General features: G+C 48.8%; 2 protein-coding genes across 6 annotated transcripts; one reads left to right on the forward strand and one right to left on the reverse strand.

Moving 5' to 3' along the window:
• Positions 1-3,622: 3,622 nt before the first annotated feature.
• THAP11 (THAP domain containing 11) lies at positions 3,623-6,710 on the reverse strand. The gene has a single exon (XM_076349548.1). It carries the CDS (start codon positions 6,608-6,610, stop codon positions 5,864-5,866), a length of 747 nt encoding a protein of 248 aa, XP_076205663.1. The 5' UTR covers positions 6,611-6,710; the 3' UTR covers positions 3,623-5,863.
• Positions 6,345-27,975, forward strand: CENPT (centromere protein T). 5 transcript variants are annotated; one of them, XM_076349543.1, is made up of 14 exons: positions 6,345-6,394; positions 7,661-7,787; positions 8,373-8,466; positions 10,498-10,631; positions 12,087-12,120; positions 13,295-13,437; positions 13,902-14,330; positions 16,032-16,238; positions 19,056-19,232; positions 19,960-20,160; positions 22,266-22,395; positions 24,699-24,863; positions 25,648-25,752; positions 27,568-27,975. In XM_076349543.1, exons 2-14 carry the CDS (start codon positions 7,763-7,765, stop codon positions 27,689-27,691), a joined length of 1,968 nt encoding a protein of 655 aa, XP_076205658.1. In that variant the 5' UTR covers positions 6,345-6,394; positions 7,661-7,762; the 3' UTR covers positions 27,692-27,975. The 5 variants fall into 5 exon arrangements, with proteins under 5 accessions (XP_076205658.1, XP_076205657.1, XP_076205661.1 ...); XM_076349542.1 differs by lacking the exon at positions 6,345-6,394 and adding an exon at positions 6,520-6,596; XM_076349547.1 differs by lacking the exon at positions 6,345-6,394 and adding an exon at positions 6,981-7,036.
• The last annotated feature ends 1 nt before the right edge of the window (position 27,976 follows it).

Here is a 27,976-nt window from a genome sequence, read left to right on the forward strand (position 1 = left end):
CAGAAAAAGCTACTTATTTGTTCTTCATATGGAAAGACAAAGGAGAATGATTTGCGAAATATGGATCACCTGGGGTCCCTTGTTCTAGGTGACACGTTGTGGAGTCAGTTCCAAACATAGGCCCCAAGCCTGGAACTTGCAGGCCTTGGGATAAAATGGTGTTGATTTTCCTTCTGCTGTTCCTGTAGTAGCCACTATAGTGGGATAAGTATCTTTTAGGATGTGACTACCCAGCTATAGTAGCTCCTTTCTGCTCCGTGCAGTGTAGTTTTTAATTTCTGAAGGAGGGACCCAGTAAGAATTTGAGGGAGAATTGCTATGTGATTTGGGAGGAAAAGTGGAAATGAGATGGTGAGGGCTGAATGGAGCATCCTGAGAAGGAGGTAACTGGGTTTTAGGGATGTTTCGCTTGTGTGAGATCCGTTCCTAAATCATATTCCATCAGAAAGTACATACCCAGAGAGAAGTAAAGCAGTGAAGGTCCGTCAGCAGATGGTAACCTCACCACCCACAAGAGCACACCATTTTTGTCCTTCTCCTGCGTAGTGATTCCCAGATGAGCTGTGGGACCAGCACAGGTGCGGCTGGTGCCTTCCAGTTGCCCGTCTGGTCTCTGGGGCTGGCCCAGCATGCCTATCTGAACTGTAGCATTTCTGCGGGGAAACAGTCAGCCCTTTGAAGTGAGAACTGACTGGGCAGCAGCTGAATGACGCTGATTCTTTATTTTTTAGCAGAGGTTAAGAAGGGTATTGCCTAGGAGCCTAGGCAGCATCGAAGCCCTGCTTTGCAGGGCACCGTGTGCAAGTGGACGAGAGAGACAATTTTTACCCTGGAAGATGTGCAAGCTAAAAACCGTAGAATAATCAAGGCGACGAAGACGGGACTGTGCTATGAAGCGCGTGACAAAAGTGCACACTTGGCTTGGTAGCATCCATCCTGACCAGAAGTGAGCAAATTTTCCTTGTCCGCTTCTCGCCCAGCCCTCGGGTGATGATGAGTGTGGTGCTGGGAGCCTGGGGGTGCTCCCGTGTTCTGCTCAGGAGGAAAGTGAAAGCTTTGGATGCTTCTTCTTCGCCGTTGGTCCTGGGAGGCTGCTGCTGCTTTCTGGATCTGGGAATGATACGAGGAGCCTGTCAGGCTGCCTGGGCTCTGATCAAGAAGAGCAAGGGGAGCCAGCCCCGAGAATGGGCCTCAACACCCCCCCCACTCCCCCTCCTGTTGAGAGAATAAAAAGAGGGCACGCGGTGAGATGCAGAGAAGGAAAAGAAGGGCAAGGAGCAGAAGGTTGGGGCTGTTGACGCCGTCTCTCTCAATTTATCCCTGATTTAGCCCAGGATTTCAGCATTTCTGCTTTCTGTACAGAGAGCAGGGAAGTCTGAGGCTGCATCAGAGAGAGATCCCCCATCCAGCCTATCGGTCGGTGCTTTCTAGCGCACCAGTTCCCAGAGGAGTCTCCAGCCTCTGCAGCGTGACGCCCACTGGCACAGTAACTTCTGCCCTGTCACATCAGGGCCCTGGTCACGGGGCAGAGGTCGGATCAGTGGGGAGGACTGTAAGAGGAGGCAGTTGCCAAAGCTGGAGGCAGGACGCGAGACAGGGAAACAGAGGTGGAGTTGGCATGGGAAGACACTGGCTTCCAACAAAATGGCTTCCAACTATGGAAGAGAAGAACTGCAGATGAAGAGTTTGGCCACAGCGCTGGAGAATATTCCTTGTGGAGGAACCCACCCTGTGAAAGACGCTGTGTTAGAGGTCATGAAAAGAGTCATCTGTCCAATAATTTAGTGTGAGTGATACCGATCTCTAAAATAAATGTGAACTGAGCAAGCCTTGTGTGGGTGCAGAGAAGACGGTTAGGGTTTCATCTACAGGGGAGGGGGTTTTGCACTGGAGAGAAGCTTCTCTGTCTTTCTCCCGTTTGGTTCCGCTTGTTAACTTTTCTTGTCACATAGGAGCCCCTCTGTCCCTTCCCATCCGTGTCTGATCACGAAGAACTCAACACGGAGCTCAGGCTACAGGTCACCGCCTCTCTCTCACAGGGGCTTCGTGGCCAGAGCTCTTTTTATACTCCCTTCTTCGCAAAGACTGATTTTACCTTATTAGAGTTCAGAAACCTTAGTCCTCGGAAATGCAAACACTTTGGGTAGAGCCAAGACCTTCAGAAAAACGTCTCTTTTGTTTAATTCAGGTGTGGATTGCACGGCTTGTGTGTTGGAATGCTGTTTTCACTCCGTCTAGCCTGAGCTTCGACCAGTCATGGTGCCATTTTGGCACCTCGTTTGGGAAACCAGGGAAGGAAGAACCAGAAACTCGACAGGTGTCGAAAACCCCATCAGCCAGCTGATAACCTGACCAGCAGCTCTCCCCATTACAGGCAGGCTGTGTTATCCTCCTCCACGTTGCCGGGATCTTGGGACTGCACGGCTAAACGTGCCAGAGGTGGAGTTACATTTCTAGATTTCTTGTGTAACTGGAGAGCTGAACTGGTAGGTGAACTTGTCCCACAGCACCGGGTGTGGGCTACTTCGGGAGTACAGGACTCGTTTAGTGCTTGAGCTCTGCAGCTTGAGGCTGTTGAGCAAGAATGCATCATCTTAAGTGAAATAAAATTATTAACCCTCTGGGTTAAAGGCTGTCGTATTACTACAGAAAAACTTAAAAATAGGTACAGAACACAGAAAGGGAGTTCCTGTTAATCTCTAGGGGTGATTGTTATAAACATGAAATTAAGGTTTTCCCGTAGAACCATCAAGGCCATTTTAAATAAACATTCTTCAAGTCCCCTTCTAGGGCTAACATTTGACAATATACACACAGAGGAACGCGGCAACCAAAAATAGTCAAAGCTGGTAGAAGAAAAATCCCGCGAGGGTACAGGCGAGATTAGAATACAGGGTGCAGAAAGGCGAGGAGTTGAAATGGAAGAAAAAGCGTTTGCGTTGAGCGGTAATACGGTTTATTTGTCAGCATATTAAGGTGCCTTCCTACAGAATTAGCCTCTTGATTCACTGCCAGCGCCGTTGCTCGCTTACCTTAATTGAGCAGCGGATGGGGGAAAGCGTGCCCGAGGAAAAGCGTTCACTTTTGTCATGCAGCTTCATCGAACATTCCCAGTTCAACCCAAAAACGTGACGTTTGAGGCACAGCTGAAATTTGTTGCCGCTTACAATTGTTCGAGACTAATAGCTCTAAACCAATCTGAAGTTAGGAACTTTGGGAAGTGGAACTGCAAATTCAAAGAGACTACGCGCCAGCTCTTCCCTGCACCAGGCTGGCTGACGGCAGGCCATGCTTCCTCCTTTCTCCACCATGCGTAACACGGGAGACTCGTGCTGTCCCTCCGGCGGAAGCCCCGCGTGGGAAGCCTGGCCCTCGCTGCTCAAACCGCCCCTGGCTATTTAGAGAGCACCCCTGTCCGTTTGCTCATCACAGCAGCTCTAACCCCTGTGCAGGCAGGCATGTAACACACTGAGCAGACCTCCAACTCCTCTTCCTCACCCTACACAAATGTAAAGATACGCTGTTGCAGCCGTGGAGTTCACGAGGAATAAAAAACCGAGAAGACAAGCTACAGCCACCAACCTTTCAGAAATACATATATACAGCACGGAAACAGGAAACGTAACAAAACAAAATATACTTTATTAAAGTTAAGCATGTTAGCACCTCAGTGTAACCTGGAGAAGTGGAACAGTCCAGCAGTTAACCAGTCCAGCAGGCCGAATGGCTGAACGTCCTGAAGTGCATTCCAATGGTAGAAAAAGTACCACGACTGTTACGACACGCACGTTCTCAAGAAGCTAGGACGCACAACCGGTCTCGTTCGTAAGGAGAGACGTTGTGCTGCCTATTGTCTCGATGGGAGCACAGATCTGCTGGACCAGTTACATATGTTAAATCAGACGGTGTAGCAGGTATCTGCTTTCCCTAGGGGGGGAAAAAAAACACCCAAACCAAACAACCAACCAAACAAAAAAATCGCTGCTTGACTCGCAGGAAAATCAGTATACCATGGAGCTGAAGTTAAGAGCTACACGTCAGATTGGAGAAAATAAATTAAAATGAAATAACGGGAAATACTTAGTACGTGAACAGACCTGCAGTATCCTTACGGTCGACCATCCAACTCAGTACACACGTTAATAGAGAAATGACCCATGGATCACACAGCAGGCTGTGACAACCAATGCCTTTCGCTGCCCGGGCTACATGATCAACAGATGAACCTCCAGCTACCAAATCCCACTGTGCCCTTTCCTTCGGTCATACAGAGTATCGAAACGGACAGTTGTAAAGCTACGTTAGCCAGTGTTACAAAGATTACAATATTTTCAAACTAAAGATACTTTTTACATTTAGAAAATACTTCTATAAAATTTAGTAAAACTGACATCCCGATCTACCGAGTGTAACGCACTCTGATTACAGGAGAAAGATCTCGCAGGCCCGGAAGACGCCCGGGCGTTCCTCCCTCGAATGCAATTACGGGCACACTGTGGTGAACTGCCTTTTGTTTTCAACATCCATCGCTATCGAAGCCGTACCCCCTAAGTACGCGTCGCCATAGAGCTCTGCAGGTGCACCAGACACCCTCCTCTTCCTCCTCCTCCTCCTCCTCCTCCTCAAGCGCTGAGGTATCTGTCCCACCGGCTAACCTGGAAGTACGTATTCAAGCCAAACCGGTGGCCTTGCTACCCTCGCTCCACCCTCGTTCTAGCCAACGTCGATTTGGTTTCCTGTTGCTGAAAGTGAGGGGACTAATGCTGGCTAGAAACAGAAACTACACAATCACTCCACACAGATTTGTTACAATACTCTTAAATCTTGGTTTAGAACACGCAAGCACGTTTCAGTAAGGTCTTGCCTAATGTACAGATTATTAGTCATGCCAAGTAGTTTAGGATTAGACAGCAAGGGTTTGCAACCGCTGCAGATAAACTCGCTTCGCTCCTGCTTCATCCCGGTTCTCTGAACGAAAGCCAAGGATTTCCATTCCGCCGTGTTACAAAGCCTCCGTTTCATTAGAGGGAGTTCTTAAGCCAATGAGATAAACTACAGCCGTCAAATGCCGCTGGGTTCTTTGTACCAGATCGTAATCCTTACTCGTGTTGAGAGCATCGAGACACCTGTAACAAATACGTACGTACTGCGGAGAAAGCAAAAACTACATAGTACAGGAGCACTCTTTAATCTGGGGATTCTTTCACGCTAGAAACAGCAGTCTTTTATGGCATCAGTAATTTACTGAAGAAACACATCACCCTGAGAGGGTTTCTAAAGCTTTCCTCGTGCCTCTGCTAAGCGAGGCCGGACGCGACATCGTCGTTTGTTCCTATGAAGGGTACAGTGCCAAGCACGCTTTCAGACACGCCTTCTCCGGGGGGTAGTGTTGCTGCTACCTCACTTAACGCAGAGCGAGTTTATTTGCTGAAAACTGATACCCTACGTCCACTTAGTGGTGACACGGGTCCCGTCCACGCTAAGGGAAGCGCTTCCCGCCGCTGCCGGCACGGGGAGGGTGCTGACGGGCCCGGCGTAGACGGGACGCCAGCGGGCGCCCGCAGTGCGAGCTCTGGGGTAACGCCGGATCGATAACGGGGCTCGGCACCCAGCTGACAGCGGCCGCCCCGTCTCGGGAGGGGAATCCCGTGGCGGGGGCTCGCCCGGCTGGGGGCTGCTTCGGCGGGGGCAGGAGGGACCGGGCAGCGAGAGCCGGGTGGGGGCTGGGGGGCCGCAGCCCATCCCGTCTCCGCTCTGCCCGGGGAACCTCACCGAGGGCGGCGGAAGCTCCGGGGTGGAGAGCCCCGTGCCGCGCCGGGCGTCCCCCCCCCCCGGGCCGGGCCGGGCCGGGCCCCGGCGGCCCTCAGAGGCCGTGGCGCTTGCGGGTCCCGGCGCTGGCGGCGTGGAGCAGCCGGTCCTTCTCGCGGATCTCCTCGCGGAGCTGGGCCTCGGCCAGGCGCAGGCGGCGGATGCTGCCCTTCATCTCCTTCATCTTCACCTCCAGCAGGGCGATGATGTCGCGCTGCTCGTTCAGCTTCCTCAGCAGCTCCTCCGACGTGGTGCCCGACGACAGCGAGTACGAGTGGTCGGGGGGGCCGCCCTCCGCCGGGCCCTCCTCCCCCGCCGCCGCCGCCGGTAGCCTGCCGGGGCCGGGGCCGGGGCCGGCGGTCGCCCCGGGCCCGAGCTCCACCTGCACCGTCAGGTCGATGGGCTTCACGTCCTCGGCCGCGCCCCCTGCCGGGGCCTCGGCGGCGGCGGCACCGGGGCCCTGCGCGGCGGCGGAGGCTGCTGCGGCGGCGGCGGCGGCGGCGGCGGGGCGGGGGCGACGGGCGGCCCGCTGCGCCTTGCGCTCGTTGACGCCGCGCAGCGGGAAGATGGTGGGGACCCGCACCAGGTAGGACTTGCGGCCGCCCTGGAAGTGCTCGCTGCAGACGCGGTGGCCCGTGGTGGGCTGGAAGGTGCTGAAGCAGCCGCTGACGCCCGCCCGGGAGACGTTCTTCAGCCAGAGGCGCCGCAGCTCCTCGTCCTTGGGGAAGGTGTAGAAGTGCAGCGCCTTGTCGCGGTGCGAGTTGTTGTAGCAGCCCGGCACGCAGCAGGTGAAGCCCGGCATGGCGGGGCGGCCTCCCGGGGGGGGACACCCCCTGGGCGGCCCCGGCGGCGGGGAGAGCGGGCGCGGGGGGCCCCCGCCGAACTACAGATCCCACAAGGCCAACCGCGGCCTCTCGCCGCCCGCCGACGCCGCCCGCCGCGGCCGCACCGGAACTACGCGGACCACAATGCACCGCGGCGGCGGCGCCGCGCCGGAACTACCCGCCCCACACTGCGCCGCGCCCCCGCCCCCCCGCCCCCCCCCCCCCGCTGACTACCGCCCCCTCGGCGGGCCCCGCCCCTCCCGTCGGGCGCCGCGCGGCGGTCTCGCGAGAGGCGGCCGGGCGGGAGGCGGCGCGACCGTTACCCCGTCATGGCCGACGGCCGCCTGCGGACCCGCCGCGGGGCCGGGCGCAGCGGCCGCTTCCCGGCGCGGGCCGCGGCCAAGGTGGCGGAGGGGGTCCGGCGGTCCCCGCCGCGGGGCGTGCGGGGGGGCGGGGAGGGCCGCCGTCGGGCCCGGCCGTCCCGCGGGGGCCGCCCGGGGAGCGGCCGGCTCCTGCTGGGTGCGGGGGGGGGGGAAGCGGGGACCGGGGAGCGAAGGGCGGTCCCCTGCCCTCGTTCGCCTTTAAACGCGGAGAACGGGCCGAAGCCCCGATGTTCCGTGCTGGGTGAACAGCCGGGTCACCAGCGCGGGCCGGGCCGGGCCGGGCCGTCGCGGCCCTGCGGCCCGGTTACGTTTTTCCTCCGTTTCCCCTTTCTGGGTGGTTTTCGGTCAGGGCTGTGAGGGCGGACGGGCCCGAGCGCCTCGGGCTTTCGTCCGGGAGGAGACTTGGGCGTTGAAACCCAGCTCGATGGCACGCCGGTGGGAATTGCCTTCCGCCCAAAAACGAAGCGCCAGCGTTGTTAGAAGGCAAATGTGCGCGATTTCTTTTGGGGGGTTTGGAAGAGGTTTCACGTTAGCTAGCTCAGATTTTTGTTAGAAGACGGGTGATGAGCGCTTTTGATGCTGAGATTCGTCTCTAATGATGAAAACGCGGTTTTTGAATTGCACGTCTCTGCTTTCTCTCCTTAGACCGCGTCTGACGCAGGAAACGAGAAGACCTCCGGCAGAAGCACCCTGCTGAAGCAGAGGCCGACTGCGTTCCCTGATCTTGACAATGACACGCCACGGCTCATGCTCAAGAGAATCATCCGGACCCGTAAGCATCTCTTGTCAGGAAAACGAAACAGAAGGACAGTGTTTTGGTGGAGCTGAGAGCAGGAGGTGGTCTTTTGTAGCCTGTTGTTCTTACCATGTTAGGTGGAACAGAAATCCAGACCGTTGTATGACTGGTTTATGTAAAAGCGGAGTCGCGGCGGTGGCAGCTGAACGAGGTCACGCGGTACGACCCTGTCTCAAAGACCAGGTCTCGCACTGATGAAATCATATTCTTGAAAATCCTCTTCGCGCAGCCGTCTTACCCTGGCGAGCAAGCGTGTAATCTCTGTGCTGCCTGTAGCTGTGGGATCGCGTGTAAATTGCAGAGGCACGCGCTGCCGCCAGCCTCAGCTCGGCCCCGCTGCAGTACGCGGAACCCCCAGTGCGGCCACTTGTCGCTGTTGGCTTTGTCGTTGCACGTGCCAGCCTGCCCGGGAGTAGAACCCAAACAGTTTTCACCAGGTCTTTATTTCAACCCGTTAATAAATGTAATTTACAGGATGTAGCGTAGATTTGACACTCTGCTGTATTTTGGCATTCTTGCGGGATTGAATTGTGGACGGGAAATGTTTTGGTTTGTTGGCAGAACCGCAAGTTTCGCCTCTAGCGCCTCAGACACCTAAACATGAAGAAGCAGAAGCAGCTCGATCAGAGCTCCCATCTAAGAGGGTTTCCAGCGTGTAAGTAGTTTGCCTAATTTTTACTTTCATTTTTTACACTACTAGGCACAGCTGCAGTTCCTACGATGGGACTGCGGAGCCGGATTTCTTTACTTCTGTTTCAGTGATCAGAACTGCGTTCTGTCAGGTGGGGTTTTCAGAAATACGTCGTCAGCGTTAAAAGTCGCACAGGAATCACTGGGACTGGGGGACTGAATAGTAAACGCTTCAGGTTTGTGCTTAGCCCCCCTTTTTGAATGCAGACTTTTAATACCGTTTTGCAGCGGAACTGCTGGGTGCAGTGAGTCTCCTGACGGAAAGCCCGCTTTTCTTAGTTGCCTGTGACAGGTGCTAAAATAAAGTTCTTGGGTCTCTCCGAGGCTGCGGGCCGTGCGCTGACGACGCCGAGGTGTAATGAGCGACTGCTGCGTCTCGTATTCAGAGCGCAGGCGGCTGCTGCTGCTGCTTTTTACGGTGCTGCTGCTGCTTGCTCGTCCTTGGTTTGGGCTGCTGGGGGGTTACTGCCTTCCTATAGAGTGGTTCGGAGGTGAGGTTTGCCTGAGGCTCAGCTGCTTTAATTCATGTTTAGCTTCCGTTAATATTTGAAGTTAATAGGCCTGACTGAGAGGCTGAAGTGTGGTTTGTTTCCTTCCGCTTTGTTAGGAAATAGGAGAAAACCGGTAGTGGTGGTGGGTCTGAATTTGCTTTCGCCGGTTTTGTCACAACACGTGTGTGTCTTTTTGCCTTCTGCGAACGGGACCGTTCTAAATAACGTTATCTCCTTTATTTTGTCTTTATAGCTAAACTTTTTGCATTTACCGTAAGGAACCTTGAACAGGTCATCTAAAATATTATGTAAATTTCTGAACTTCTGTCTTTCTGGTTTTTTAATAGAGGAAGAAAAATCTGAGTTTTCTGTAGCTGTGGTCGCTTGTTTTTTAAATTAAAAAAGATGAGCAGTGTTACTTTAATTCCTTCTTGATTTTGCTTGTTGTAGTTCTTGAACACCTCCGAATATGTTTCTCATCAGTCTGTCTTAAATGAAAAGCTCAGATGGTTGGATCTTTGCAGGGTTTTATATTCCACATGTTAGCTAGTTGTTGAACAGGTACAGACTTTTTAAAAGGATTTTTAAATTTTTAACAAATTTTAAGTCGTCTTCTAAAATTCCATCGCAGCCTTTCTTTAGTTGGCGTGAACTTTCTTGACGTTGGGAAGGCACGGCTTACCCTAGCTGTAACAGCATCTTCCAGCATCGATGCAAAAAACGAGAAATCTCTTTTCCCTGCCGCTTGACGTTTGATCCCCTTTACAAGCTGGTTTATTCTAGTGCTTGGGCTTACATTATGCTCCTAATACAGTAGTGAAACTAGCTGCTTTTCTGACTGGTAGAGAATGTATTTTGTGAGGGGATAAGACCCATAAATGTGATCGCCTCACCGTTCTCGCTGTATTGTTTGTCGCAGCGAAGGACAGAGAACGCTACATCTGCTGAACGTGGGCTCTTGGCTGTGGGAGGGACGCTCTGCGCTAGCTCTGCAGCACTTCCGAATGTGACCTTCGTGAGAGGGGATTCTTGGAACCCCTGAGTAAAGGGGGAAAACAACCCAGAAACTTTCTGATGCTGCTCCGGTGCCTGACTGGGATATTGCATGTCAATTCCATATACCAGCTTTGCGATGCCTAATGTTTCATGAGGATGGCTTTTTCATTTACACTGTAATGATGGACAGACCTAATTGCTGTTCTGTGCCGTTAGAGCTGTGGAGCTTGTTGGAAGTCCAAGCTTTTACTCCGGTCAGACCTTTCTCAGCCCTGTTGTTTTGAATACACGCTCACATTTTGATGCTCTTACTTTGTGAAGTTTACTTTGATTTAGTAGGAGGCAATGACGCGTTCCTGCATTTGCCGAGCTAATCGCCGATTAGTTCCTTACTTCCGCTGCAGCAAGGACAAATAATTTCTGTTTGTTTTTCACTGATGTTACAGAGACCTTTCTAAGGTAGCTAAGAAGCTGAAGTCCTTTGTTAAAGGCTTGGTTTGTCTCGGTAGGGTGGAAATGCAACTGCCAGACCTTGTTCCTGAGGACACATCTACCACCACGTTCCATATGACTAAGAAGAGAAAGAAACTCAGCATTTCTGAATTTGAGAGAGCAGCAGACAAACGACTTCCTCAGAACCAAGGTAAGGCCGCAGTCAAAAATGACCTCGTTCGGCACTGCATTTGCTGTCAGTTGATGTTCATCTGCGGCGGTTCAGTTCTCGGTAATTTCTCAGCTGGGCAGTTGCACATTTGGAAGCGAGACTGCAGCATCCTGTGCAAAGAGTATAGTGGAGAAGGTAAAAGCCCCTCCTATCAAGTTTAAAATAGGCCTCTTTGAGCCTGCCCTGACTGTATATAACTTCCTGACTATTTTTCCAACTCGGTGCTCTTTGAGTTTTGAAGCGTCTCCAAAGGAAGCAATCGCTGCCTTCCCCTCAATTCCAGAAACCTGAAAATAGAACAAGCTGCGTACGTTTTGTTGCAGTTATATCAAATAGGTTATAAAGCTCTTGTTTGAGGAAAAAAGGGTCTTGCAGTTTTATAAAAGAAATAATGTTTTATATTGGAATAAGTCTTCCCTTTAAACATAAATGCGCAAATTTGGTAAATATAACTTTCATTTTAGTTGCAGTTTAACAGAGGCAGATAAAACACCTCACCTTGGTTTACATACCCTGTTGGCAGTAGCAGCTGGAGTAGAATTCAAGGGGGGGATTCAGCTCCAAACTACAGACGCCTGTACCTCAGCTCCGAATTACAGACGCTCTGTGCCCGTCCCTACGCTAGGTAACTGAAGTCCTCCTGAAGTTTAGGGAGATCCAGTCAGTGGAGTCTGGAGGGTGATTCAGCTCGCCCTGAAGTAGACACTTACATTTGATTAATTGTGTTTGACGGTAATGGGAACACAGACACCTGCGTTTGGATATTTTAATCTGGAGCTGAATCCCACCCTGACTCACCTCTAGTCAAAAAAATCGACTCGTCTTTCTGTAGCCCGACACCTGGCCTGAACATGTTCTGATAAGACGCGGGCAGCTCTGCAAAAGCAGAGGGGGCAGGCTCTAGTGTTTTGTAGTATGAGCATGATTATGTCACTGCTCTCCGGATCTGCTTTTGGATTTTTAGGACCTTGTGAGTAGAACAGGTTTGAGTTACAGTTTCACCAACGATCTGTGGAGTAGCTATCTCTATTTCTAAAGCTTCCGGATGCTTTAGCGTTGGGGAGGTAAAGGGTTGCTGAAGGGTTGTTGTGACTGAGGCTCTAGCCTATCTTACTGTTAGTGTGGTGAGATTGGTATTACTGAGTGTGAGGGCATGTGCCATGTTTAAATTACCTTTGAAATAACTGTAATATTACCCTTTCAGGAACTGCGTATTAGAATTCTAATAAGCAGTTCTGGAACACGGACAGGAAACTGTAAAGTGAACCTGTCATCTAATTCCGTTCTCACCAAAATGTAACTTTTGAGGACTGTAGCATAACTGGCTCTAGAAAGAGGAAGATCCATCGGGGCGTCCCCGTAGCCTGCTGTGTAGAGGGTGATTTCTCAGCTAGCGTAATTTCTCAACTAATGCGTCACAAATTTTTTTTCTAGGTCAGTCAACGTTGGACAGCACTACTTTGGCTCGGTGAGTTTAAACTAAAATGTCTTAACTTCTGGCTGTCCTAACTACAGCTGCCTCGATTCATCACCTCTGTAGTTGTAAAGAACAGTGGAGGTACCGGGGTTCGTGATTAAGACCTGTGTTAGTAATAACACAATCATCTCCCGCTTTGGTGATGGAATTTGAAGGTGTTACACCACATACCTTGTGATTTTCAGAAACTGTGGCTCTGCACTGTGTGCCCAGGTTGGTCTAGCTTGTATCGCTACTATTTATTGCTCCTTTTCTTGCTTATTAGGATTGTTCCTTTTTTCCTTCCATTCTCACGTTTCCAACAATAAATCAATACACAATATACCTTAGAATGTTATCTCTGCCTGTTAATTGACTCATCACATCAGTTGCATCTATACAGTCTTCAGTCCAACTTTCCTGGACTTCAAAAGCTTTTTTTGCAAGTCAAAGAGCCTCTTTTCCTGTGTTGCCCGCGTACTTTGCTAGTGAGCCTAGCCAGGGTTAGCAATTTATTTCACCTTTCTCGCTGCAGCCCTTGCCTGTGGTCCCGTGCAGGGTGATTCGTTGGGCTTTGAATCCTCTGAATGCCTTTTTGATTGGGCTGCCTAGAGAGAGGGACAGGAGGTAGCCGAGCATGGCCAGTCTCTTTAGGGTGCAAAATAGGTAAATGGAGACACATCTTTTCCCGTGCTTTGCGTGTTGCTACCTTAGCTCCCATCTCGAAAAAGTTGACAGTGTGTTGGTAGCTGTACTTTGCTGTGAGTGCTGGTACCACAGGCGGCTTCTTAGACTTGTTCTGAAGTCCTCCTACCACCCCGCTGTCATCTAGAGGACACCTTTACTCTCAAACGTTTGTTTTCCCTTTTTTTCATTATTTAAATTTTTTAAAATTCCTGAACCTTTTGTCAGATACATTGTTGCAGCCCCCTCGAGGCAGGAGGCTGTAAAGCAGTCTGTTTCCTGATCTCTGCGGTACGTATCCTGATGTTAGGTGATATCATGAAATTAAACTGTTTGTTTTAAGTAGACTAGCCTGTAATCTTCCAAGTTTTTTGGGGGGAAATTCCTCCTAGCTGAAGGAATTGTGAAATGTCTCACTGTTAGTGGCACCATGTGTGTAATCTGAAAGTAAAAGGGGACTGTGTAAGTTTGGAAAATTATTTCTTCCCTCCTCTTTTTACAGATCTCTTCGCATGTCTCTTGGTTCCTTGATCCCACCAGACACTGTTGAAAAGAGAGGCCTGCTCCGGAGGCCAAAAAATCGCAAAGCTATTGACATGGAGGCTTTTGAAGGCGGAGTGGAACAGAACATGCTGAAGAGAAAAGGTTACTTCTGTTTCAGGAGGGAGGGCGGGCCTTGTCTAAGGTGGCTTTTAGAAGCAGTTACTGAAGCGTGGTCTGTATTTTACGATTTGAAGGCTACTAGCCCGCTGACAGAAATCCAGTGTCATTTGGGAGGCGAGATTAGAATGAGGCTCTGCATCTGGAGTTGCTTTGGTTCTATGCACTTAAATATGTGCTCCACCCAGTTCGGTGATTTATACCACAGGAATCGTATCCTGTTTGGGGTCGTGTTCATAGCTGTGGGTGCTGGGGAGGTGGTTTGGTAGAGAAAGTTAGGGGCACTGAAGTGTGGTGATACAGTTTCAGTGTTTGATCTGTGAAGGATGAATAAAATTTGGTTGAATGACTTAAATTTTGAATTATGCAAGTCCTGGTAATAAATGTGTGTCCCTATGACCTTGAACAGTTTTTCACATAAAACTTGTTTTAAAACTTTACCTAAACAGCACAGAACTATCTTGTGGACTCACAAACAGCATCTGGGATTCGAACAGCCATGCTGACAAGTGATGCGGAAATCATGCTGAGTAACACGGAGCTCTTTGTTCAGCCTCAGCTTGATGAACAGAGCCAAAATAAGCTTTCTGCTCTTGAACCACAGCTATCAGATTCAAAAACTTCAGCGCAGAGAAGCAAGATCTCTGATGCAGCTCAAGAGGAAGCAAGGCTGGTGGGCCTGGTATCCAGAGTGGGCACAAATGAGGGAAAGACCCAAAGATATTCTGAGGACTTAATCCTCGATCGTGAGCGTGTTGACAGAATGACTCGTGTATCTCCAAAAACACCTGCAAACCAGCGAGAAGATAAGCAAGATGATTCCCAGCAGAGTAACCCAGTGGAGCAGCTTTCTGTTTCGGAAGAGGTGGTGGTTGGCAGTGAGTACTATGGGTTAGGACTTGGGGCTTAGCAGGTATTATCTGAAATCACGGAACGGTTGGGGTAGGAAGGCGCCTCTGGAGGTCATCTTCTCCACCCCCCCTGCTCGAGCAGGGCCACCTAGGGCAGGTTGCCCAGGACCGTGTCCAGACGGTTTTTACATGTCTCCAAGGGTGGCGACTGCAAACTCTGGGCAACCTGTTGCGGTGCTCGGTCACCCTCACAGTGAAAAAGTGTTTCCTTATGTTCAGACAGAGCCTCCTGTGTTCCAGCCTGTGCCCGTTGCCTCTTGTCCTGGCGCTGGGCACCACTAAGAAGAGCCCGGCTCCATCTGCTTTACACCCTCCCTTCAGATACTTGCATATATTGATGAGATCCCCCTGAGCCTTCTCTTCTCCAGGCCGAACAGTCCCAGCTCTTTCAGCCTTTTCTCCTGGGAGGGATGCTCCAGTCCCTTAATTGTCCTGGTGGCCCTTTGCTGGACTCTCTCCAGTGTGTCCATCTCTCCCTTGTACTGGGGAGCCCAGAAGTGGACACCGTAAATTGGTCGCAAATACGGTGAGATAAGGAGATAATGTGTAGGAGCTGTAGGCAGAGTTAGGAGGAGTCTCAGGAGGTTCCTAGTCTAGAGCTTTACCCTGGTAAGGTCGTTTGTATGTCACAGCTAACCGCTTCGCTGTCTTCAGGGCCTTAAAAATCCCTTGGACAGGGGTAGTCGCCTCCCTGGTCGCCCTGTACCGATGCTTTGCAAGTCCTATCGCTTGCCAGTTTTTCCCTGGTGTCTGGTATCTCTCTTCTGCATTCATTTCCCTGTAAATACCTTGTCCCGGCTGTGTAAATGGGAGCACGTTTTCCTCATACTGCATCGATCAGGCCCCAGGGCCTGGTTGTAAACCCTCAGATTTTCTGCTTAGTGACCCTGGGGTGGCTAGCCAGGACAGAATCTGCTGCAGTAAATAGCTTCGTGCAGCTCTTCGATCAAAACTCCTTACGCTTTCCATGAAGTATGGACAGCTAATGTTTCTTTTTCATTTAGGTTTTTTTTTAATGATCCTTTGTCAAAAGGGCCACGGAAACGGTATTTAAAGAATGGTTGGTGTATTCAGTACTGCTCAAGCCAGGAGAGGAGTTCTTGCCATGGAAAGCTTAGAAATTAGTTAATGCCTGGTGGACTGTTGCACCGTACTCTGCTTCTGGAGGGTTGTCTGTGCTAAGCTTGGTGGGAAAAGTTGTTTTGAAAGGACAAGGGAAGAGATGAACAGAAAAAAAGGTTAGCTGCTCTGAAGAGTCCAGTGGTAGGCGCTTTTAGGACAAACGGATAGATAACGCGGAGAAAAGTGTGGAGGACATGGAATAGGGCCTGGATGAAATGAGAGGAAGAGGAGGGGGAGTGAGAGCGTATCTTAAAGATGCTGGAGTTTGTAAGGCATTAACGTAAAAAGTTAATGGTTACGTAGTTCTGTTTTGCCAAAGGTAGCTGGTGTCAGTGTTGCTCCTCAGTGTGAACTGAAAAATAGTTGCAAGGACTTTTCCAGCTGGTTCCTAAGATACAATGCGAACTCCCTGAACTGTTTCAAGTAAAGGAAGAGCATTTTCTTGTGTGTCTTCCTCTCTCTGCTTGGTTGTTTTTTTACTTACCAGGAAAGCTAAAAGAAAGCTTAAAAAGATACTGGGGGCACATTAATGCTCTCAATTTCTAGCTGTTAATAGATGGAGCTCCTCTTTGCCATCCAGAAGTTCAAGTAAATGTTTGGGATCCCCAGTCACTCTAAAGCCAAAGAGGTCTTTCAGCATGTCTTTGAGAGAAGTTGTGTCCCACATAATTGAAGACCTAGACGTAAGCGATACAGAAGAAGAGATGGCTAATGCAGTGAACGAAGTGGAACAGGAGGAGATTTTCAGAGAGGGTAAGAAGTGCTTTCAGTGTTGCAAGGGAATGGAGTACTTTGATTAAAACCAAGAGTTTTTCAGGTGACTTGCAGGGTAAAATAGACTTTATTGTGCAGTAGATGCTGGAGATAATTTAATTCAAGTCATATCAGAGACACTGTGAGCATTTCCAGGCAAGCTTTCTAAAAGTAGGCTGTGACTTGCTCACGTGCTTCCTTGTCAGTATTTGCTTTGTTCACAGTGACTGCAAATGGAATAAAGGTTCATGTTTTTTTGGTAGGTCCGTAGTACTGCTCATCTTCCTGTAGGAAAGGTGAATAGCTCCCCCGGGCAAGGAATACGTCTGGCTAATCATTCTTTTTGTTTGTATACATTTTAATGCTTTAATATATTTATTTAAGCCATGTTGGCCATTATCTTTCTCCAGTACTAACCAGCATCTTTTTCTTTTAAGACAAGGGCTCGAAGGTTGCCCTCCCTTAAGTAATAAAGATTGTCACGAGTAGGTTGGGCCTTAATACCTCCTTGTTTCTGGAAGAGAGCAAGTCGTGCAAGTTGCCTGCTTTCGCAAGTGCATTCTCAGGTTTTTTTCCCAAATCCTTTTTGCCTTAGAATAAGACAGTAAAAACTCGGCACAGATGCCGAGGTTGGCAGGTGTTATCCAGTCATTACATAAAGCTTTGGGTATGTGGGGACACAAACTCCCGCGTTTTGTTGAATTTCATTTTCCAGACTAGAGTTTAGGAGCCGTTTTAAGTCTTTCCCATTGTTCCTTCGACAGTGTCTGGAAATGAGAGGAGACCATGGCCGTGCAGGTTTAGCGTTCCCTAGGCTTAACTGTACAGGTCTGAAGTTTCATACGAATCGCCCTATGGCAGTATGGAAACTCAACGGTCTGTAGCACCAACAGTTTTGTTATTAGAATTCTAAACTGAATCCTTGCAGTGCCCATAAATAATCGCTTGCACATACAAGGTGTATCAGCAAAATTAGTTACGTTACCTTGTTATCGTGATAATACAGCTTTTTGTTTTAAACAGCTCTTTCAGAGTAGTTCATTAAGGTAGCAGATATTCTGCACCTCTAAATTTACAGTTGCATAATGTTGGCGTCCTGTAATCGTTCTTGATTCTTTTGTCCTGTTATATTTTTACTTGGGTGCGCCTGTGGAGCGTGAAGTTTAAACGGGATGTGACTCTTGAGACTGATGAAAGTCACCTCAGAATTGTTGCAGTTCTGTGAACACCAGCTCAAAGCTGGGGGGACGGTCAGAAAAGCAAATAACGCTTAAAAACTATTATGAAAGGAAGGAGATGACAGAATGTCACTGTGCCACTACAGAAATGATTGTCGTGCTCGCCTTTTGAATACTGCGTGCAGTTCTAACCTCTCCATCTCAAAATAGATTTAACAGAACTAGAGAAGGTGCAGAGAAAACCAGTTTTACCATTAACGATAATCAAATATATGGAGCAGTTTCTGTACATTGAGTGACTAAAGATAAGGGCTGCTCAGCCTGGAAAAAAAGACAATGGGGGTGAAATACAAGAAGTTTAAAAAGAAAAGCCTTGAGCAGCATGGAGGAGATGATTCAGCAAACAAATTGAAACAAACAGCTCCCTGATCTGTCAGTGCAGAAACTAGAGAGGAGCAACTGGCGCGAGCAGCTGGCAGGTTACACCAAACTGCAGGAGGTATCGCTACTAGCAACAGGCAAAGAAAGCAGTAAAAATAAAGACTTGAATGTGTCAGCAGCATCTGGTACTCCACTGTTAAAGTCCTGTATCCCAGCAGGGATCCACTAGCGTGGGAGACTCGCTGGTGCCCGTCTGCCTTAGGCAGGCTTAATGGAGGGTTGAGCTTTTGTCTTCTCCCCATGAAGCTAGTTAATATTTCACTTAACTTCAGGCAAGATTTTGCCCTGCGTTGGTGTAGGGAGCCCAACGTTCTGGTTAGTGAGATTGGTATTACTGACTTTTTTTGCACCACCTTTGGCCAAATTTCCCCGTCACCGTCACTGGGGCTTGGGGCTCCCAAGACCTCGGCACCTGTACTTTTGAGCGTGTAAACTCTCAGTCACTAGAGAGGATGGTAAAAACCCACTTTCACAGCTTCTGGTTCTGAGCTCAGCCACGGTTTCCAAACCTTTCAGCAAGTGACGGTACTGTGAGAGTTCCCAGTAAGATTTCTCCACATAATTACCTCTGTGGGTTTCTGACCTCCGTGGTAACAGGCATGTGGACTATAGATTTAGTATGTAGGGAGAAGGAGTACTTAAGTATTCTTCAGTACTTCAGTAGCTGAAGTTTTTAAAGACATGCAAATCGTGTCCATTTATTTCTCCTCATCCTGCCTGCTAGAGGCTTGTCTGGGATGGTTAAAAGCACTGCTAGGCGCGCTCCTCTTTATAATGCAACGTATCTCTCGCAGAATTGTTTATTCAGAAAAACTGAGGAAGCGGGGAGGAGAACCTGAGCACAAACCCCGTGTATTGTTAGACTTAAAGGAAAAGAAATTGGTCTCACACAGTCGCCAAAAGTGAGAATAGACGTAGAGATGGCAGATCTGGGAGAGCTCTGCTTACTGATAAGTAGAATTCCTTCACTGGGATCTGACGTGCGCCCTAATTAGGTGGCTGTAGAGCAAACACAGGAAAAGTGCATTTCTCAGCTATAAACTTTCGGAAGGGAACTGCATCTGCTTCCCTTATTTATAGCTTATGGCTATGGCTGAGTTTACTTATCACGGGTAAATTTTAGCGGTTGTTAAACTGTGTGCTGGTGGTTGATTGGGGCTTTTTTTGTAGGGAAGACTGATAGGATTTCCTATTTTAGCTGCAGAGCATCGTGCAAATGCTGGATATTCTGAACATTTGGAGAAGAAGCTGACCAAAGAAGCAGAATCACAGATAACTGCGGCACAGGATGCCAGAGTCGAAACAGAAGTGGCCCCTTCAGCAGAGGAGGGAATGGCAGGCGTCAGCGTTGAACACCAAGGCTCTCCCGAAGCTGGTGAGGACAACCTCTAACACTGAAGACTTATCTCTAATGCCAGAGACCTCTCAAGCTGCATTTTTGGCATCAGTCCTGGGAGAGGGACTTGTTAACTCTCTTTGTGTTCTGGAATCTGGGCTGAACACTGGGAAAATATCAAACTAATTTTGGCATTTTAAGCTGACAGACTGCATTCTGCTCAAACGGAAACCAAAATTACATTGGCAATAGTGTTTAGAAATATATAATTGCAGAAGGCATCTTTAATTAAAATTTACTAGTGGAAGTTCCAGAATCAGGCAAAGATTGATAAAATTTGGAGACCTTCTGAGTGTGTTGGCAAATCAGGGTCTCCCAAGTTACTTTCCCTGAATTGCAGGGTCTTCTGTGTTCAACGTGCTGCACTAAGGCTTTGGTAAGACTTCTTTTGAGATAAAAGTTCTTATTAAAGGAAGTTCAGATAAAAATTTCACTCAAATCTCATGGGCTTCTCTACATTACCAAGTGCTATTTTTTTTCATGTGACCTCTGCACGCCTAGATGGAGCAGAGGGAAAAGTTGAGGATTCATCAGCGCTTTAGCTTATCTAGCTTAGTGTATTGCCACCCTAATCCTTGAAGATAGGAATATAATAGGTGGCACCGTTGTCAGGGATGGGAAGTTGGGTTTCGTTCTTATGAGTGCTCTGAAATTTTGGCTATGATACTTGTTTCAGTGATATATTTTTCCTGTTTTGGAAATCTAGAACGTGAGATTGCCAAAGGTGTTGGAGCTGGAAGTCTGGGCAGGGATTCTCATGCTTTTTCCTCTGAAAAATCTGGGATGAAGCCATTAAAGGAAGGTGTTGAACAAGCAGATGAACTAGAGGACCAGGCTATCATGGTAGAATTGGATGGTCCTGAAGAAGAGACTGCTGAGGATGAAGCTGAAGACCCTGAGAGCGAAGGTAAGAAAACTATTGCAGCGGTAGCAGAAGGCAGTTGGAGAAATTTTTCCCTGTTGCCTCTCGATAGATTGAGGAACAACATCAGTTAATACCGTTATTAACTGTTTAGTCCATCAGATAGTCCAGGAGAAGCTGTTGGCTGCTGTTCCTAGGGCCGGCTTGTTACTGGCTCATCAGGTGCTTCAGGGACCTAGATCATCTTGTACGTTTTGAGGTGGCGGTAATGGAAGCGCACAAATAGACAAAACTGAGTGCAGAGTGGTTTTATACAGTGACATAGGGATATCCTCCATTTCATTCTTCCTTCCTTCCTGACTCCTAACTTCATGCTGACTTTTTAATGTCTTAGCATTGAACTGCTGTTTCCACAGCCGTTTACGTGACTCCAGACTTGAAACCTACTTTAGAACCCCATATTTTGTATGTGTAGTTACAGATTTCCTTTCCAGTTAACCAAAAGAGCAGGCTGGCTTTCCAGAAAGCTGAGAGGAAGTGTCTGTTTCTACACAGTTCTTCAGACACTGCATCAGTCTGCTGTATTGCCCCAAGGGTGCTTGTGCCTTTTGGAAGAACATGCACATTGGATTGAGTTCTCTTCAATCAAGGCCGCGTTTGAGAATGCCCAGAGTGTGTTTTAGTGGTGTCTTTTGGGGCTGGTCTTAAAAGTCTTTCGAAGTACAATACACCCCGCAATAAAAAACTGAACTAAGGACATCCTAAAATAATCCAGTTGCCAGGATTTGAGGCATTGTGGGGAAATACAGCTGTAATGAGAATATCAATGCCTGCATGTATTTGTGCAGCGTGGAAGGCACAAAGACGACAGGTGAACTGGTACACTTTTGCCACGAGGAAAGCTGTAGGTGTTCTTAGGGTGTCTACAATAGCGTGTCAATATGCTTATCTTTAACACAGCTGTCTGAAGAGATGGAAAGATCTTGATGAAGAGGTCTCTGCTGATAGGGTGGAACAGTAAAAGTAGCATCTTACAGTCTCATTGGACAAGGCCAGGAAGAAAAGATGAAAAATTATTCACTCTTATCATAAAACTTACCTCGGAAACCTCAGCATAACTAGTCTCTTCCCCTGCATCCTGCTCCCTTGTCCCTCCAGCACATGGAAATATTTCTTCAGAAGAAGCTAATGCAAGGAACCACGGTAGTTCACCCAGCCCTGCTTTCTCTGAGAGACTCCTGACCCTTTGAGTTGTCGAGTTTAACCCTCGGTAGTACTTGGGGCCTCTAGTACTTGGGCTTGTCTTCTATAACGGGGCAGGTGTCCTAGCTCTTAGGGAGGGTTGCGAAGTTGACACCGTTACCAGATATGCTGGATTCTTGGGCTGCACTCAGCTTGCAGGGGAGACTGGCAGGCAAGAAGCCCTCCATGACCACTCCTCTTCTGGAGAGGAAGCTGTTTGGTATTTCAATTCTGTTAACATTGTTTTCTTTCCCGCTCTTGCTTGTTAAGAAGCGAAGAAGTTCAAGAGTGAAGTTAGAGGACGCAGGTTAGGCTCGGAGGAAACTGATATGGGTAGTTCACAGCAAAGAAGAGGTGCGGTACTGACTATAACCTGAGCCTTAGCTGGAGGGAATTGACGAAAATCTCCGAATATGGGAGATGCTCATAGACTGACCCTTGTAATGTGATTTTGCTGGTCTGCTCGTCCTTGTGTTCAGGAGAATTTGCCACTGATTTAGCGGGATGGCAATGAGGTAGCTTGCAGACTTTGAAGTTCTTTCTGGGAAAAGAGGCTGCAGCTTCTTGGCAGCCTAAGGCGACTCCGCCATCAGCCCCCGTGGCCTGGCCCCGAGCGTGTGTTCCTACACCCTGCCCAGCCTGCTGGTCCGGCGTTGGAGGCTGATGGGCTGGACCTGGCCTGAGGGAAGCCACCAGCGTGCGTGGCAGGAGGTGGGGTGGGGGGAATTGCCCCAGCCAGCAGTCGCGCGGGTTCGGGGTGCCATGGAGCCACGGTCTGAGCGCAGGCAGTGTGGCACCCGACCAGATGTGTGGAAAGGTGGCTAGGCTTCTGTCTGCTGCTACAGCACTGCTTGCTGCAGGAACTCTTGAAAATGGAGTTCAGTTCCTCAAGTACTTGTTTTCTCTAGAGGTTTCCATGAAGACACCCACGTTTGTCCGTGCTGCAGCCTACAAGCCACTGCTGTCAACGCCACGTCCTGCAAAACCCGCTGCTCCCAAGTTGTCAACTCCACGTCCTGCAAAATCTGCAGCTCCCAAGTAAGTGTAAGCCACCTTCAGCAGTGGCCTGGTGGAAGCGTGTCTGGGGGCCGTAAGTACCAGGGCAGAGAGCCAAGCCCAGCTTTGTCAGTTGTTTGTGCTTTGTCAGCTGTAGCAGGGAGTAAGCAGTCCTGAAGTCTTCAGTTCATTCGCTGCTTTAGCAGTTGAATAAAGAGTTCTGTCACGTGAATGTCAGTACTCTCCCAGAGCAGATCTGATGCCTCAAGTCTTTCCAGTGAACGTTCTTGTAATATTTTCTTCTGCTGAAGGCCAAAACCTTTTCCTAGGAGTTTTTCAACTGGTAAGCTACCCTGGAGCCATAGACTCCAGTATGGGATGCAGAGGCCCTTGCAGAAGAGGGGGAATTACAGATTATGTTACATTGATCACATGAAATGACATATTTGTGTTGACTTTAGAAACCTAAAGCTGTATGCGGTTGCCATGTGCTGAGTATAAAATGAAGCTCACCTAGAGGCAGAAAGTGAACCTGTCCTCTGCATTATTCCAAATCAGTTAACATTTGTCACCCTCTTAACTAGAAATTTGGTGAAGCCATGTGCTTCATCAGAACCACTAACAGTGGGTCCCAGGGAACAGGAGGAATTTTCTAGCCCATGGCTCTAGATTTTTGTTTATTGAAGCAATAAACAATAAAACCAAATTCTTGTGCCCTTTACTGCTGTGAACAGAGATGAATGATGCTTACGGAGGTGCCGGATGATCGCTCTAATCGCAAATAGTAAAACATTAATAAAATAGAAAAAGGAGGCTTTGATACTCTGCTGAAGGGGAACGGAATGAATGCAGATTTGCTTTGGGATTTTGCACTGGGACGTGCTCTTTGTGTGTGTGTGTGTATATATATACATATATATATATATATAGGGAATGTCTGCATACTAATTCTTCTGTAGAGAGCGCTACTCCTCATTGGCAAAGGAAGTCCATGTATTTGGATGCACATTCTTTATAGGAATTTCTGGACGTTGATAGACTGACAGATTTTCAGGCTTTCAAGCTGTGCTGGGATAACAGAGGATCCTGATTACAGGCTCAGAGCCGAGACTAGAGGAAGCTGTTGCACAAAAAATGCACGGTTTGTTTGCACTTCAGGTAATGCAGTCTGACCCCGAGTTGGCCTGCTTGCTTCCTGAGATAGCGATGCTCAGGTTAAAAGCCTGAAGAATATTCTAGGTTATGTAGTGGAGCAATAACCCTGTGAGAGCCATGGTTGAGGCATTCTGCTATAAAATAATCTCTTTATACTGGTACAATTCTACTGTGATCAACTATACCTGATTAGGGCCACAGAACTTTTCGTTTAGAAACACCAAAGTCTCATACAGTCACTAAACTTCAATTTTGCCCTGATCCTGTGAACCAAACATTCGTATGTAATCATTCACAAACCGGTAAACTGAGGCACAGAAACAGTAACCAAGAAGACGTAAATAATGACTGGGTTTTTTCCTCACTACTACGCATACTTCACCTCCGGGGCTGATCTCTTCCAGCTGCCCCTGAGGTTCTGACACAGAAACATGCAGGTGGGTTGGAGGGAGAACCAAACGATGCATGCACTCCCTCTGTGGGTTTTGCATGCGTTAGCCTGTGATTCCAGGTCTTTTCTGTTGTTTTCCGCTTGTCTGCTGAGTGAATCCGGGGATTTAATTTCCCCTTTTCGTGTTACGTTTTTTTCCTCTTTAGAATGGAAAATAGTAGTAGTTTCCTTTGGGACTTACAGTCTTGTTTAAGGAAAAAAAACAAACAAACAAACCAACCCCCAAAAAACCCCACTAAACAAAGTGTTCGTAATAGTGTAGAAGTTGTTGTGGACATCTGCTCTGTGGAAGGAGATTGGATCAAAAGAGTCTTGTCCACAGACAAAAATTGTTGAGTATACCCTGCAGACGAGACTCTCCTGTCTGCAGGTACAGAGGTGGCCTGTGGGGTGGTCTGTGGATGCATCGAACTCTGTGCGTTCCCAGAGAGTGAAAACTGCATTTATGTATGGCAGAGAACTATAGTTTGCTGATTAATTGTTATGCTAGCGTGCTTGTCTCGGAAAACTTGAGCCCGGATTGCTTCTCCCAAGGTCGTAACGCCATGTGAATTGTTTGCAAACTGCACTTCGTGGGCCTGAGGGTTTTGAAGAATTGGGAGGGAGAAAGACTTAAGAGCTCGAGGTAGTTCTTAACCCTTCCAATTCAGCGTAAGGCTTGCCCAAACTCAGCCTGGTGTTCTCTGCCTCTCCCCCGTGTTTGTTCATCTGATGCGTGAATTTTCAATTTCCCTCAAAGGTCTCCCCTGCAGCCGCTGCGGGCTAAGCCACTTCCAAAGAGCTTGGGAGCATCACGGAGGAAAACGTGTGAGCCTGAAGTAGCCAGTAGTTTGATAAAGAAGATATTTAGCCATTATGTGAAAATGCCAGTGGCCAGAGATGCATTCAAAATTGTTGAAAAATGGTAAGCAGCAACAAACTGCTCCCCTTCCCGCTCTTACTAGTCTTTTTTTTCATTCTTTTCTCTCCTGAAATAACAAACCTGTCAGGAGTGCTGCTGACAAGCTGACAGCCCTCCCTGTTCAGCTGGGAGAGTCATGGGAGGTCTGATGAAAATGAGGACAGAGGTGTGCTAGGTGCTTTTGGCTGCTGTGGGAGTATCTGTGACCAACGCAACCTTGCAGGAGCTTCTGGGTTTTGTCCCAGCCAGTACGAATTGCACCGTTCACAGTCTGCTCTGGCTAACAGCACACTAATATCATTAGCACTCTCCGTGAGCGGGATGGCTCTGGAGAACGGTCAGTGTGCCGGGCGAGGTGAAGCTGTTCCAGCTGTGCAGTGGTAGGTCTGAATCCAGGTTCCTCAGCTTTTTGAATCCATAGACCACGTTACCTTCAGGAGTAAAACCTGCAGATTGTTTGAACAGTGTCACCGTAAGAGCTAACAGCCTAATCAGCCCTCAGTGCTGATTTTTCACTTGTGTTAACCCCTGTTCTTGCATGCGTGGGAATTCTGGGAAAGGTTCTGGCTGTCGAACATGCAGCTGTTTCACAGCTGTCTTGGCTGTGAGGTTCCAGGGAGCCCAGGCTGAGAAGCCATACTTTGTTCCGTGGGCTGGAGAGTTTCTCCTCCCGCGGTTTTCCCTGGCAGGCTGTGACCTGCACGGCGAGCAGCTGTAGTGCGTCTTGCCCTGTAGAAGTTCAGACACTCCACAGCCTGATTTATTTCCCTCCTCAATCTTCCTTCAGCTCAGAGAGATACTTCAAGCAGCTCAGCAGCGATCTGGAAGCTTACAGCAACCATGCAGGGAGGAAGACAGTGGAGATGGCTGACCTGGAAGTCCTCATGAGAAGGTAAAGGGAGGGTTATTGTTAACCTGTAGTGTTCGGTGGTGCTTTGATAGCCCGGTAAGACTGTCCTTGCCAGGGTGTGCAGTAGCAGTAAGTATTTCCACAGTCAGTGTGGTATCTTGTGATGTAATCTGCGTGATGCCGCTTGGCCTTCTGTCCCAGGAGGGCATTCGTGGACTTGGGTTTTTATACTCCACGATGAAGGTGGTGGAGGGGCAAGAGGAAGTCGTGAGGGGTTGGGAGTGCAGGAGGAGTCTGAGGAACAGGTAGCAAGAGGAGGGGGATGCCTGCAAGGGCGAAGCAGTTATGGCTGGGAAATGAGTGGTGTCAGTAGAAAAAGCAGAGTAACAGTAAGCGCGAGGCTGGGCTGCACCGTTTGCATCCCTGAGCGATCTCTTTGCTAAAAGTGCTTGCAACTGAAACAGCGTGAGCGTTTTCACATGCCCTGCTATGTGTTTTGATGACTTACTCTTCCAAACAAAATCCCACTCTTCCTGCTTCTGTAGAAGCTGATACTAAGGGCTCAAACTGACAGTTCCTCTCCAGAGCAGGAAAAGGAGCCCCAGCCCGGCCGGCCAGGGCTGGCCTCTCCTAACAGCGGTGTTCCCCTTCATCCTGCCTCTTTGAGACCCCGCAGAGGGGCAGGCTGGCCGGCAGCCTGGATGAACTGTTCTCAGAGCCTCTCCACTGCTGCCCTTTCCTCTGGACTCCCTCAGCTCCCCCATCTCGACTGAACTTACTTGGTCCTGTGACCAAACCACGAGGGATTTGTTCTTGGCTTGGGAGCCCTCTGTAAAACTCTGCGGGGCCTGAAACAAATTCATCGCTCCTCATTTAAAGTCATTATTCCAAGCTGTTATTCCTCGTCTCCACTGGAAGAGTTTCAGACGTGATGCTAAAGTCATCTGAGGGATTTTGCGGGCACATCTGATTAAAGGCGTTGCCTTCGCATGGGCCTGTGCAGATGGAGCTGGTGCTTAAAAAGAACAATCTGTTGCTGTCCTGGTCCGGAGATTGTCATTTTCCCCTGACAGGTGTGTGCTGAAATTAGTAGGAACAGGCTGAGAGGTGCAGTGGTTTAGTTGGCCAGGTTTGAGGATTCTGGACACTTGTTATTTTACCTTTTTCTAAATGTCTTTATGCCTTTCTACCGCCTTATAAAGGGATCAGGAATTGTTGCTGGTTCATGAATAGGAACAGTATTTCTGTTCCTTCCACGAGGAAAGCATGAATAAACGCTGCTTTTTGTTCTTTCTGCGAGACTAGGAGATGCTGGGTTTTTTCAGGCCAATCAGCTAAATGGTGTACTAGAAAACTACACGGCCTACACAGCTGGAAAATGCCAACAACCTCTGAATTGTGCATGTTAAAAAAAAAATCTGCTGGGTAATGAGCTATTTGCTTCTGTTACATCGTTCTGTGCACGTCTTTAAATGGTAAAATTTATCCCATGGCAGGTGGATTGTGAATTTAAAAAGCAATGAGCTTACGCTTCGGTAAAGGTCAATACGCTGACTCTCACTGTGATAAACGCCTGCCTCTGTGGGAAGCTGGTCTGCAGTAACCCCCTTGGTCCGCTGTCACGTGTAGGCAAGCCTGGTGCCTGCACCGTACGCAGGACCTAGTGCATCACCTGAGAAAGTTGCCTGCAGATAGAAGTCTAAAGCTTTTCTATCACGAGCGGCCGCAGCGTTTCAGCTATTAAATGCAGAAATGTCACTGCAAGAAAACTTTAAAAACTTTCCTCTGACTTTGAGCAGAAACGCTTTTCGCTAACAATTCTCTGTTTCCTCTCTGCTCTCCTCTTTCTGAACAAAGGCAAGGGCTGGTGACAGACAAGATGCCGTTGTACGTGCTGATAGAGCGTTACCTCCCTCTGGAGTACAGGAAGCTCCTGATTCCGGTTGCTGTGAGTGGAAATAAAGTGATCCCCTGCAAATGAACGTGCCCCTCCGGCCGCGATGGCTCCTGCGGGTGGGAAGACGGCCTGCTCGCAGGGGCTGGCTCTGGGTTGCTCTGTGTAACTGCTCCGTGTGACGGTTTTCCACCGGTAACCAGCGGGGCAGTAAATGGTCGACGTTCTCTTGCGCTGATGCAGGCTGTGCTGTGGCTGTCACGCCAGCCTGCTGGATCTCACCGACTATTATTACAAGTCATTTGACTATCCTGAATTTTTTGTTACCTTTGAATACTTGTACAGCTCTGATAAATAAAATATTGTATGTAT

The sequence above is a fragment of the Aptenodytes patagonicus genome, chromosome 11, assembly GCF_965638725.1.
Source record: "Aptenodytes patagonicus chromosome 11, bAptPat1.pri.cur, whole genome shotgun sequence".
In the NCBI taxonomy this organism is placed as follows: domain Eukaryota; kingdom Metazoa; phylum Chordata; class Aves; order Sphenisciformes; family Spheniscidae; genus Aptenodytes; species Aptenodytes patagonicus.